Source organism: Chiroxiphia lanceolata, chromosome 6 (genome assembly GCF_009829145.1).
Source record: "Chiroxiphia lanceolata isolate bChiLan1 chromosome 6, bChiLan1.pri, whole genome shotgun sequence".
Lineage (NCBI taxonomy): Eukaryota > Metazoa > Chordata > Aves > Passeriformes > Pipridae > Chiroxiphia > Chiroxiphia lanceolata.
Window position 1 is genome coordinate 814,351 of NC_045642.1, and position 12,732 is coordinate 827,082.

At 58.7% G+C, this 12,732-nt stretch overlaps 2 protein-coding genes across 2 annotated transcripts in view; one reads left to right on the forward strand and one right to left on the reverse strand.

Moving 5' to 3' along the window:
* Positions 1-9,477, forward strand: SYT12 (synaptotagmin 12). Its single transcript, XM_032690963.1, has 7 exons — positions 1-750; positions 2,116-2,309; positions 2,591-2,983; positions 4,647-4,862; positions 4,963-5,083; positions 5,292-5,425; positions 6,112-9,477. The coding sequence occupies exons 1-7, from the start codon at positions 714-716 to the stop codon at positions 6,283-6,285; spliced, it is 1,269 nt and encodes a 422-aa protein (XP_032546854.1). The 5' UTR covers positions 1-713; the 3' UTR covers positions 6,286-9,477.
* IGHMBP2 (immunoglobulin mu DNA binding protein 2) overlaps positions 8,410-12,732 on the reverse strand; it is a 26,840-nt gene continuing 22,517 nt past the window's right edge. Inside the window, 9 exon segments of the mRNA XM_032691718.1 lie at positions 8,410-8,854; positions 10,707-10,730; positions 10,732-10,799; positions 10,802-10,879; positions 11,292-11,315; positions 11,318-11,573; positions 11,575-11,631; positions 11,633-11,764; positions 11,767-12,113. Of these exon segments, the coding sequence (XP_032547609.1) occupies positions 8,657-8,854; positions 10,707-10,730; positions 10,732-10,799; positions 10,802-10,879; positions 11,292-11,315; positions 11,318-11,573; positions 11,575-11,631; positions 11,633-11,764; positions 11,767-12,113 (1,184 nt within the window). The 3' untranslated portion in view covers positions 8,410-8,656.

A 12,732-nucleotide genomic window follows, 5' to 3' on the forward strand; every position in this document is an offset into this window, starting at 1 on the left:
CATGGGCTGTGATCTCCTGGCTCGGATGCCAGGGAGCATTCTGGCTCAGTTCCTGTTAGATTTGCTTGCTGAGTGTTTTGGGGGATCCCAAACCCCCTCTGTATAGCAGGAAATAGCTGTCCTGGATAAATCCCCTTCGGCATCCGGGGTGCCTTCACTGGGATCTGCCTGGAGGAGCAGCTTCCTTACATTAGGGACTCGACTGGGAAAACCCCTTCACGGGGGGAAGGTGGCGGAGCTTTCCCACTGCAGGAGCTGATTCCTGGGGAATGGCATCACCTGCAGCAACCCCAAATTGGGGAGTGGGACTGCCCCCCTCACCTGGGGCTGGGGCAGAGCCTCGGGAGGGTCTGGCAAACTGCAGGAGGAGAAGGAAGATTTAAGCTGGAAAAGCAGCAAAGGGCTTTAAGGGCTGCGGGAGGGAGGACATTCCGGTTGGGAATGTCACCCATTAAACACTCCCGAGGTAAATCGAGCGGCTCTGCCTCTTCCCAAGCGAGATTTCCATCCCTCCTCCAGGCTGAGAGGCTTCGGCGCGTTCGCTCAGCGCCTGGAAGAGGAGCCAAGGCCGGGAGCAGCGGAGGGGGAGCGGTGATGGAACACTCACTGCAGGAAAATCACAAGGCGTTCGTTCGATTTTTGAACGATTTGCCTTCATCCTGACGCCGTGTCTCGCGCATTCCAGGCTGTCCCGCTCGCGGGGAGCGTTTGCCATGGACACCGGGCACGTCAGCAGATCCCGCTTCAGCGGTGAGTCCTCCCGAGAGAGCCCGGGGAGGGTTTGGGGCAGAGCTGGCCGGGCTCACACCGAGGTCTTTTTTGGGGGGGGGTGGCTGGTCCTTGCTTCTTCCCGCCAGGAGAACCCTCTGCTCCACATGCCTGTGGGATTTTGTTTACTAAAACGTGGGTAAAACCCTTAAAGCCTCCCAGATATGGGGTTTAGTTTCCTAAAACAAGGGTAAAACCCTTAAAGCCCCCAAGTTTTAGTGCTCAGCCCTCAGAAAGGGGCAGGAATGAGGAGGAAGCAGGTTGCAGTTCAGCTGGGATTTTTGTACCTGGAGTTATTCAGAAGCAGGCGCCAGTAAAGGATTATTCTACCAGTTTTATTTTTATTCCCGGTTTTGCCCCTCTGTCATAGCAGGAGCCTGGGAACTCTGGCACGGGAAACCTCTGACTTCTTCCCCCAGCATCCTTAACCGGGATGCAGGGATAAATCAGAGTCCTTATGGGGTTTGAGGAGAGGTGGAGGAAGCAGGGCCTGGCTCCTACCCCGAGGTTTACCCCCCGAGATCCCTCTGGACTGCTCCCGGGACCCGGATTAGGTGCTTCGGATGCAGATAGTCAGTTCCTTCTGCTCATCCTTTCTCTGTTCCTGCCGGAGGAGGGCTGGGGGGAGCAGCAGGTTGTGCCTGTGCTCGGATGCGATGTGGGAGTTCAGCCTGCCTTCGGGATTTTTCCGGCTCCGAAGGAGGGAGCGCCGCGCCGTGAAGCCGGAGGGCTCCCCGGCAGCGCTCTGGGACGAGAAATCCTTTCTTTTCCCGCTGTTTTTGTGCTCCCCGGAGCGGTCGGTGTCGGTTCCGCGCGGGAGTGATGGAGGCTGGTGCAATGCAGCAGGAACCGCTCGCTGGAGCATCGCTGCCGAGCCCGGCGCTCCCTCCCCGCTCGTTCCAGCAGCACCCGGGGGGCTCTGCCCCCGTTTCCAGCAGCTTTTGGGTTTGGTTTTTTCCCTATTTCTGGATTTTCCTGGCATCCCCAGCCCGTGGGGACCCAGGCAGCAGCGAGGGCGATGCAGATGCGCACGGGGCACATCTGTCGGTGGGACGGAGCCGCGGCTGGCGAAGGGACCCCCGGCACCCCGGGAGTGATGCAGCCACTCGCTGGGAAGCGGGGCTGGGAAGCAGGAGCACGTCACCTCCCGAGAAAGCCAAGCCGGGACTGTAATTTTTTTTGGCTGGCAAAGCCGCTGCCTGCCCCGGGTGGGAGCTGTGGTTTATCCCCCCCTTGGCCCATCCCGTCCTCGGGGCTCGGAGCCGAGTTCCTGGCATGGAGGCGGCTGGGGCTGAAGGCTCAGCCCGGGGGTCGTGACGAGCTCACGGAGCCCCTTGTCCCCTCCAGTGGCCTCCAGCCCGCCGCGCTGGGAGATCGGGCTCTATGCCGCCGGCGCCTTGGCACTGCTGGGGATCGCAGCCATCAACCTCTGGAAGCTCTGGCGCTCCGGCAGCTACCCGGCCCCTTCCCCCTTCCCGAACTATGACTACCGGTACCTGGAGCAGAAGTACGGAGCCGCGTATCCGGACGTCAGGCACAAGGTAAAAGGGGGAAAGTCGGGTTGGTCTCCTTCCCTTTGCAACATGTGGGATGCTGGAAGGGTGAAAATATCTCCTGGCTCCCAGCGGGAACGGCCACGGGCGGCGACCCGGTGCTGGTGGAGCGTTTGGGGGGATCGGTGGAGCTGGGAGCTGCGGGAGGCACCGGGCTCGCTGCCGCAGCAGCTTGGGGCCAGGCAGGGGCCGGGAGGCATCCAAAGAGGCGCCGGAGAAGCCCAGCTGGAGGGACGGGATGGCATCGCCTGGTTTCCTTTCCCTGGCAGCGAGGGCTGGCCCCGGGCTCGCAGCGGACGCCGGGTCAGAGCGCTGCCAGCCGCAGGAGCAGCCTGAGGGCAGAGGACACCTTGGAGAGCATCCAGGAGCTGGGCAGCCTGGAGCTGATGGGCAGAGACCTGGGCCTGGCCCACTACGGCCCCCTGAAGAAATCCATCTCGGCCGACTCCCTCAACTCCATCTCGTCCATCGGGAACAACTTCGGGCAGGATTTCACGGTGGGGCAGGTGGAGGTGTCCATGGAGTACGACGGGAAGGCGGCCGCCCTGCACGTGACGCTGCTGCAGGGCAAGGACCTGCTGGAGAAGGAGGACGCGCGGTTCGAGTCCTGCTTCATGCGGATCAGCCTCCTCCCGGCCGAGCAGATCGTCGGCATCTCCCGGGTGAGTGCCCCCAGGTCCCCCGCGGAACCCCGACGTGGGATTTTGGCTGGCAGCATCCCTTGGGCACACTCCCCAGGGCAGCGGTGGGGGTTTGTTTGGGAGCAGGGAGCTCCGGACACATCAGGACCGAGTGCGGTCGGCACGGGATTTTGGCGGTCTCAGCTTCCCGGGGCAGTGGGAAGTTTGGGGGTTGGGATTAGGAGACTTCAGGCATGCCAGGGCTGGATATGGTTGGCATGGGATTTTGGGGATCTCAGCTTCCCAGGGCAGTGACAGGGGTTTGGGGGCAGGAAGCTCCCAGTGCGTCGGGACTGGATGCAGTTGGCACAGGATTTTGGGGGGTGTCCCAGGTGGGTTTGCACATCAGAGGCTTGGCAGAGACAGAGGTGTCTCCCCTTTGGCTGGGATCTGGGCTGACTTTGTCATCTCCAAGCATGGCTGGTGGCAGGTTTTCCTGCTTGAATTGCCCTGCTCCAAGTGCCGGGGATGCTGTGGGAGGTGGAAGAAGTGACCTGGGGTGGAACTTGGGGGGCAGTGGCAGTTTGGGCAGGTGCTCTTGGTGTCTTGCCATGGTCCCACAGCCCCCTGAGTCCCCACAGCCCCCCTGAGTCCCCAGAGGCCCTGCAATCCCTCTCCTTCCCACAGCTTTTCCCTCTCCATGCAGAAAGATCCATGTGGCTGCAATGTCGGGTCCACCACCAGGGGTGGATTTGGGGCAAAACTTCTCCTTTTAAGCACCCCAAAAACTGGTCTCAGAAAGCAGGAGCCTCAGTTTTCCTTCAGCAGCTGCTTTTTGGAGAGCTCAGGGTCAGCCAGTTTGATTTAATCGGGATATTTATTTGGAATCTTCATCCCACCAAGAAACCCCTCTGTGGGGGATGAGGTGTTGCTCCATCCACACAAACCCTCTGCTGCCTCCAAAATGCCCTCCACAGTGCCCTTTTAGACCGTTTTTCCATCCAGATCTCAGGCTCTTCATTTTTGCTCTGGAGGTATTTATTATTTAGCATCATTATTTATAATTCACCAGCACTCTGTCCTCGGCTGCCCCCCAGGCCACAGATGAAGGCCCAGTCAGAGCTTTTGGTGGTGCTTATGGAGGGGTTTGAAAAGACAGCTTTGGGATCAACACCTTCAGGATGGGCCCTGGGAGCTGCTGCTGCCTCTGCTCCCAGGGAATGATGTGACACGGGGACAGTGTCAGCCAAACAGCACCATTCCCATTGGGCACATCCAGGGATTGGTTCAGCTCCGTCTCGGAGTGGGGCTGGGGATTACACCCCCTCAGCAAAACCCTGGAGCTTGATGTGGCCAAGCCAGATGCACATCCAAGCTCTCAGGGCGCCGGGATGGATTGAGAGCACCAGACCAACCTCGATTTTTTTTTAATTAAAAAAGGCTCTAGGGGCAGGTCATAGCCCTGATTTTTGCCCCAGTCGCTGAGTGGCTGTAAGGTGGGGTGGGAAATAACTCATCCACGTGGAGGCTGGGACCCCCCAGCTCCCTCAGGCTGGGGATGCCCTCCCTGACTTGTTCTCGGGGATGCCCTCGCCCCCCGAGGCCACGCGCTCCTCGCAGCTCCCGTGAGGAGAAACAAGGTGGGTCTTGGACGTGGCCCCTAAACCCGAGGGGTGCCAGGGCAATCCCTCCTTCCCCGTGGCAGATCCAGAGGAGCGCCTACTCCGTGGCCTTCGACGAGCGCTTCTCCATCCCGCTGGATCCGGCGGCGCTGGAGGAGAACAGCCTGCGCTTCTCCGTCTTCGGCATCGACGAGGACGAGAGGAGCGTCAGCACCGGCGTGGCCAAGCTCAAGCTCTCCGACCTGGACCTGGCCACGCGCCCCTTCAACGCCTGGCTCTACCTGCAGGACATGAGCAAGGTGAGCGGGGCCGGGGGGGGGTGTCCTGTCTCCCACCTGGGTCTCGGGGTGGGGGGGTTGTCCCAGGGGTCGGTGGGTGACGGGGCGTTGTGTCCCGCAGCCCGTGGACACGGTGGGGGAGATCCTGCTCTCCCTGAGCTACCTGCCCACGGCCGAGCGGCTCACCGTGGTGGTGGTCAAGGCCAAGAACCTCGTGTGGACCAACGGCAAGGTGACCGCAGGTGAGCGGGCTGGGGGGGGGCCGGGTGGGCACGGGGAGCCCGTGGTGGGCTGAGGTTTGCCCTGGTTTGTGCCACTGACCACACAGATCTTTACTGGACCGGCTCCCGCTGAGGAAGGGCCACTAGAGAGGGTCCCCTCCCGCCTTTCTCTGTGTCCCTGGGGGCACATGTGACTGATCTTGGGGTCTCTCCCCCACCTCTCGAGCAGATCCCTTCGTCAAGGTGTACCTGCTGCAGGACGGGAGGAAGATCAGCAAGAAGAAGACGGCGGTGAAGAGGGGGGACACCAACCCCGTGTTCAACGAGGCCATGATCTTCTCCGTGCCGGCCATCGTGCTCCAGGTCTGGCCCAGCTTGGGGCACATCCCGTCGCTCCTCGAGCTCCCCAGATCCTCCAGCGGGGAGTTCCAGGAGGACGAGGGGTTCTGGGGGGATCCTGGGAGCTGTGGGGGCCAGGAGTGTGCAGGGATGGTTTGGGGGGGTATGAGTGGGGCAGGGCGTGGAGCAGACATGGGGAGGGGCTTTTTGGGGGGATGTGGGTGTGGGTGACTTTTAGGGGATTGGTGGGGGGGGCTGTTTGGAGGGGATGTAGATGTGTGGAAATGGTTGGAGGGGGGGGATGTGTGTGGGGGACTCTTGTGGGGGGATATAGACGTGTGGGCTGGTATATAAGGTGTGCATATGTATGGGGGGGTGGTTGTGTATGTGGACAGGGGCATATCTGGGTTTAGGGGATGTGGGAAAAATAGGAGGATGTGTAAGTATGGGGGTATGAGAGGGTGTGTATATATAGCGGTATGGGGGGATTTGGGGGAGGTTTCAAGTGCAGGGAGTGGCTTTGAACAGGGTGGGGGCACAGAGGGCCGTATGTGGGGTACAGCTGTTTTGGGGGTGAATTTATGGGGTGGATGGAGTACAGATGGTCTGGCACTGTGTGTGTGTGTGTGTGTGTGCACTCGGGAAGAGCACAGGGATACATGTCCGGGTTGGGGGCCGGTGTGTGGTGACAGCCCTGTCGTGCCCCCCAGGAGCTGTCCCTGCGCGTGACGGTGGCCGAGAGCGGCGAGGACGGACGGGGTGACAACACGGGCCACGTGCTCATCGGCCCCACTGCCAGCGGGATGGGCACCACACACTGGAACCAGATGCTGGCCACGCTGAGGAAGCCTGTGTCCATGTGGCACCCACTCCGCAGGAATTAGGGGGGCTCCTGGGGGGGGCTGCACCCCAACACCGGCTCTGCCGGGCACTGTGGGGCCCAGAGCCACCGGGCAGGGGCCGAGCAGGACTCTGTGACACCCCAGAGGCCGAGCTGCCGGCGCCTCACAGGGGCAGCTCCTGCCTAAAACACCCCGAGGATGGATGGAGCGACTCTGTGGCTTCGTCTCTGCCCTCCTGGTTCCTCCACGCGTGGGGACTGATGGACAGACCCGCTGGCAAGGAGCCCAGACGGACCAAAACCAGCCAGAACCTCCCCAGACGGCTGGGCTGAGCATCCCAGCGGCCTCAAAATCCTCAGACACGGACCCTAAGGCTGCAGGGGAGAGGGGGGATTCCTTTGGAATGTGGGTTTTTTTGAGGGGGGTGATAAATGCCAGCACAGTGTGGCTCCTCTCAGTGCGGGCGGCCATCCTGGGGGGATTTTTAAGAGGGATTTCGGTGTGTCGTGCTGGGGACGGAACGTTTCCAGTGAAAACGGAGAAAGGGAGCAATAAGAGCAGAAAAAGCAATTGTTATTACATATGGCTTCTCCTTCCATCTGTTTTCCCACGCAGTAAATCCCTGCCCGTCTCCGCTGGCTGCAAGGAGGGGGCTGGACTTGGTTTCCAAGCTCTTGGGTTCGAGGGTGACAGGCAGAGGGCTCTGCTGGAGCCCCTCGTGGCAGGGGATGCCCTGGGGCTGCATCCCCCCTTGCCTGGAGCCTCGGCTTTTCCCTGCCTGCAGGAAGCTGGTGGGGAGCCAGGCTGGGAAAGCTGGGGGCCGCGTGCCAGGAAAGCAGCGCCGCGGGGCGAGCACACACTGGGATGTGGCTGCCTGGGGGAAAAGGAGGGAATGAGCCATTTAGCCGTTTTCCCCCTGCTTAAAGGTGACTCCGAGGTGAGTTATCCCGTGAGCTGGTGACACTTTTCCCTTCTCGTCTGCCCTGCCTGACCTTTGCTTTGGGACACGGCTGTGATGTCCCTGTTCCATCACGCCCCTCTGCTCCGGCTCCTTTCCCGTACGTGCCCGTCTCCGCTCACTGATGCCCAGATTTCCCTTTCCCATGCTACAACTCCTCCTCCTCCCCACCTTCCCCCTCCAGGAGCCCCCCTGTCCCATCTGCTGCCAGGTGAGTCGGTGCCATCGCTCCGTGGCTGACGCACGGCCGGCCCCAGGCACCGAGGCACAAGCCAAGGATGGAGGGGCTGGAAGGATGAGCTTTTCTGAAGGATTGAGGAAGGCTTTTTTGGGAAGTTGTTCACAGCCAGTACTCACAGGGCCCGAGGTTTGGGGGAAAATTTTCTTATTAGCTACCGCAGCCAGCATTTGGGAAGGGACAGACACAGAAATCCTCGGCTGTCCTGCAGCTTCTGCCAAGTGCTGAGCCTTGCTCGGGATGAGGTGACTTCCACAGGTTCTGGAATCACCCCGGGCAACATCGGTGATGTTGAGCCCCAAAATGATGGGGCACATGTGGTTTGCGGCTGTTTATTGTGCCCCTCTCTGGACATTCCTCTTTCAAGGCACCTCAGCACCTTTTCCTTCATCCTGAGGGCAAAAAAATGCTGCTGGAGCTATTTTTTGGGGGGGGGATGGATGGACCCTGTGAGTGGGACTGGAGTCAGCAAGGAGAGGGGATAGGGCAGGGTCTGTGTGGGGATGGAGAGAGGCTTTGGAAATGGGGATCAACTGGCAGGAAGCAACGTGAGAGATGGATTAGTTTGGGGGTACAGGATTGGGAAAAGGTCTGGGAGGGACACAAGGCTCCCTCCTGCCTAGGAGGGCTGCACTGCCTTCACTGCTGTGGGGTTCCCAGTGGATCTTGGTGTCCCAGGAGCTCCCCATGCCCATCCCAATGCAATCCCAGAGCGGGGCTGAGCCCCTTGCCAAGCCCTGCTCCTGGGTGTGAGGGGATGGGGCAGCCCCGAGGGGTTTGGGCTGTGCTGGCTGCGGTGTGGACACGCTGGGTCACTCCGAGCAGTGCCGGAGGATTGCTGGGCTGGCATCCATTTCCTTAGTCACCCTTCCCGGAGCAGAGGGTCACCCGGGGTTTCTGGTGCCTCCCACGTTCCTGCTCCCAGACATCCATCTTTTGCTGCCTCAGGGATTGACGTGACAGTGACAGCTCATTGCTTTGGGTGTTTAATGCCTGTTGTAACCGTGAGCTCCGGTCTCTGGGAACATCCATCACCGTGTCCATACGGATAACCAGGACAGTACAGCAGCTCTCCCTGCCCAGATCCCTCCCCAGCCCCTGGCTCCAGGCTGTGTCCCCCCCAGAATCGAGCCCCCCACTCCCCCCAGGGCTCAGCAGCTCCGGCCCGGGAGGGCTGAGCGGCGGCTCTGAGGTTAAAAAAGCGGGATTCAGGTCCCTCATTTCTCCTTGTCTTTCTTTCTGCCCTTCCTCTGGCTCGTCAGCTCGCTGAGCTTCTTGTCCAGGCGCCGCTGGAGGTGGGCTCGCTTGGCTGGGTCCAGGGATTTGTCCTTGGAGCCACTCCCGGGATACAGGACCCCCTCCCTGCTGATCCGCTGCCGCGCCTGGGCCTTGGCCTTGTCCCCACAGCCGTGGACCTGCAGGGGGAGAACGGACACCAGCTGGGAAGCAGGGCAGGGATCACCCACCCGGGAACCAGGGGGTTTCGTTCCCAGAGCGTGGAATTCCTCTTCCACCTTCGCATCCTCCTAAAACCACCTCCTATCATTAGTAACCATAATTTACATTGTTATTTATTTTAATTATTATTTATTATCTATATTTATTATTATCTATTATTATTACATTATGTATTATATATCATTATATATTATATATAATACTATATATACACATAGATTTGTTTATTTTAGCCTTTAATTTAATTTTCATTCTATTAATATTTATATTTTATTGTTATTTTTAAATTATATGAATTTATAGATTTATCAGATGTTATAATAATTATTTATTGTTAATTATAATCCACCTTTATTATTATTAATAAATGATTTCTTATTATTATGTATTTATTAAACCCTCATTTATGCTTCAGAACAAAATATAAAGGGGATTCTTCTTCTCCTGGACTGCACAGCTGGCAAATCATCCTTTGAGATGATTCAAGTGGCTCCTTCTGCTTATATTATTATGTATTAATTTTTATTTTTGTTTGCTATTCATTATCATTATTTATTCTTAATAATAAATTGATGCTTAATATAATACTTATGTATTATTATATATTTTGTTAAACCATCATTTATAGCTCCTCTCACAAAATATAAAGGTGCTTTTTCTACTACTGGACTCTGCCCAGGCAAGTAAATCATCCTTTGGGATGTTTCAAGTGGCTCCTTCCACTTCCTTTCCAGTGAACTGGGAAAAGTAATTTGGGGAATAAGAGACCTTTTTAGCCACGGATCTGCTCCTCTCATGTAATTTGATCTGTCTCCTGCAGTGGAATTAAAAAAACCTTCATAAAGCTCGTTCTGTGCAGGCAAAGCTCTCCCAGCCCAGCCTGTGCTCCAGCCCTGGCCGTGTCCGAGGGGTGTGGAGCCAAATCCAACACCAGAATCATCTCCCACGGGTGAGATCCTAAAATCTGACCCCTTCTCCTGGTCCATCCCGAAGTCATTTATGTTTCCACCAACTGGGGTCCCAGAGAGCCGTGGCAAAAGCCCTGGGGCTATTCCACATCGAAGCCTGATAACATCTGGGAAAAGGGATGGGCTTTAAAAAGCAAGGGAAACTGTCCAGCAGGGATTTGAATCCCTACAACTGTTCCTCGTTGGAGGCTCGTTACAATTCAGCAGGGCGAGGCGATTCTGCAGGATATAAATTCACATCCCCCCGGATGGTGAGTGACCATAAATACAGCTATTCTTTGCCATGGAAACAGATAGCTCCTGACAGGGGGAAAAGCTGTGCCAAGGATTTATAGGGCTGCTGAGCTCCGGGAGGCTCCACAGGGCACGGAACTGCGCCTGGGAGCTGTGGGAGGAGGGTCAGGGGCACAGGGAATTCTGAATTGCTGACCAGGCAGCACTTCTCCGTGCTGGGGACCTGTCCCCAGGATGCAGAGGGAATCTGGAAAGGGCTGGAAATCACCCCTGGGGTGCAGATGGAATCTGCAAAGGGCTGGGAATCGAGTCCAGGCTCCCCTGAGTCACTGCCTTAAGCTGTGCCTCTCCATTTCTCCTCCCTGCCTCGATGGCCTGAGGGTTGTAAATGCCAGAAAACGGCAAAGAAGGGCAAAGTGAGAGGAAAAGAAGGAAAGCTTTAGGGAAGAGGTGAGCAGAGAGCCCAGGCGTGGCACCTGGCAGCCCTGTGTACCTGCAGCTCAGCACAGAGTGTGACAGGGAGGGCCCTGCTGAAACCCCCTGCAAGGAAACCCTGCCCAGGGAGCTCCACGGGGAACATTCCCAGGTTAAGCCCGCCCTGCTGTACCTCAGGGATGTGGTGGCTGAGGCAGGTAGCACCGGTGGCAGTGGTGGCAGAGCTGGCCCAGGGTTGTGACAGATGCTTTGCAGCGGGGGAAGCACAGGTCCTGTCAGCCTCCATGGCAGCAGAGATCAGAGCGTCGAAATCTTCTCCTGCTCCGCTCCCGACCGCTGGCTTTCCTGGGAAAGGTGAGCAGACACCTGGAATGGGGACTGGCAACAAACCCACCCACCTACAGCCACAGCCTGGGCTCCCTCTGCTTCCTTCAGTGTGGGCCCCCCCTTAGCTCTTCTCTCTACATTTGGGAGTCTCCCCTGGAACCCCTGAGCCTCCTTCCCGGGAAAGGGTCCCCAGTGTTTTTCTTCTGACTTAAGGAATGTGCCTCAGGTACCCAAACCCCTCTCCCAGATGCTGTAGCCAACTGATGCACGTTCCTGCCAGTTCCCACCCCTCTGACAAGCACGGGGAGCTTTCCAAGAGCCACATGCCTCATGCACACAGGCAAATCCCAAGGTCTGGAGCAAACCCACAGGATTAAGATTCGCTCAAGGAAGACCATTAATGTGCTGGTTGTGAAAAGCCTTTGACTACCTTTGGCTTCGCTTTTGTCCTTTTCCTGCTGCCTGTGCTGGGCTCCTGCACCTTCCTGGCCGCCTCCTCCCGTCTGGCTTTCTCCCTCTGGACTCTCTCCAGGTGCAGGGATTTCAGGTCCACTTTCCCCGAGCCCTCGCTCCTCCCCCCCGGCTCCGCGGGGACAGGGGTGCTCCCGCTGGGTATGCTCAGGCTGTGAAGGGGCCGTGGGGGCTCGGGGGGCAGCTCGGGGGGCTCCACAGGGTCTCTCTTACGGACACTGATGTACCTGTCCCGGCCCTCCACCGGAGCTCAGGTGCTGCAGCCCGTATTCCTCTGCCAGCAGGTGAACCAGCATCCTGGTCGTGGGAATTCAGGGACGGCGGGAAATCCAGCTGCACATCGCCGCTCGCCAGGAACGCCACCAGCATGGCCCTAAACCTGTCCCCAGCATCCTTTGCCCCCGAGTCCTCTCTTCCCAGCTCTGCTGGTGTTCCGGGAGGGAACGTGCTCCCTGTTTCTGGCTCCCAGCTCGGCTGCTGGCTCTGCTTTTTGCTTCCCGCCTGGCGCTGGCTGCGGTTTGGGGCTGGATGCCTTGGGCGGTTTTCGGGCCCTGCTGCCCGCTCTCCCCGGCCCTTCCCGGAAGGTAGTTTTGGGGCACGAGGTCATCCAGGTACTCGAAGGCGGAGCGGACGTGGCCGTGCCGGGAGAAGTGGTCCAGGAGGCGGCGCAGGAAGGGCTGGCTGCCCACGGTGTGGCTGTCACACACCACGGCCACGTGGCGCCGTGCCCGCGTCACCGCCACGTTGATCCGCCGCTCCTCCGCCAGGAACACCACCTCACCTGGACAGGACACGAAGGGCCGTGGGAGGGAGGGATCCAGGCGAGGGGCCGGTCCCAGTGACCCAAGGGTTGCTTGGCGGAAGGGTGGGAGTCGGCGTTTACGGGGTCCCCCCCCTCATACCGTCCCATTCCTCTTTCTACCTGTGTTTCGCCACCTGCAGCCAGAGCCAGGGCTCCACACTGAGCACCCTGGGATAGGGAAGAGGATGGAAGGCACGTGGAGAGGAGAAATATTTCCCTGGCTGGCCACAACACGAGACCAGGTTGGATCTGGGAGCAGATGCAGCGATGGAGCAGCGGTGGAAAAGGCTCACCTTGTGACAGAGGAGGAACTGCAGGTAAAGAACCTTCCCCTGTCCTATACAGCTGCCTCGTCCTTGGAGGGTCTAGAGGAACAGCCATTTAGGAGCTTGGGGAGGTTCTCCTCTGCTCACAGAGCAGCAGTGCTGGGATGACTCAGGGAGGATCAGCCAGCGAGAAGGGGAGCGTGGGCGGCTGCCGAGCTTCCAGCTCCAGGGAATAGAGAGGAGGCCAGTCAGGAAGAGATTAATGCCTCCACCGGAGCTGTGCCCAGCCTGGCTCTGCTCCTGCCGTGCCTCAGCAGCCCAATTTGTGCTGC

Excerpts from the sequence above, each read along its gene's own strand:
- SYT12 (XM_032690963.1), top strand. The coding sequence starts at position 714 with ATGGACACCGGGCACGTCAGCAGATCCCGCTTCAGCG. Across the intron at positions 2,310-2,590 it reads ATCCGGACGTCAGGCACAAG|CGAGGGCTGGCCCCGGGCTC; the intron begins GTAAAAGGGGGA and ends TTTCCCTGGCAG. Across the intron at positions 2,984-4,646 it reads AGATCGTCGGCATCTCCCGG|ATCCAGAGGAGCGCCTACTC; the intron begins GTGAGTGCCCCC and ends TCCCCGTGGCAG.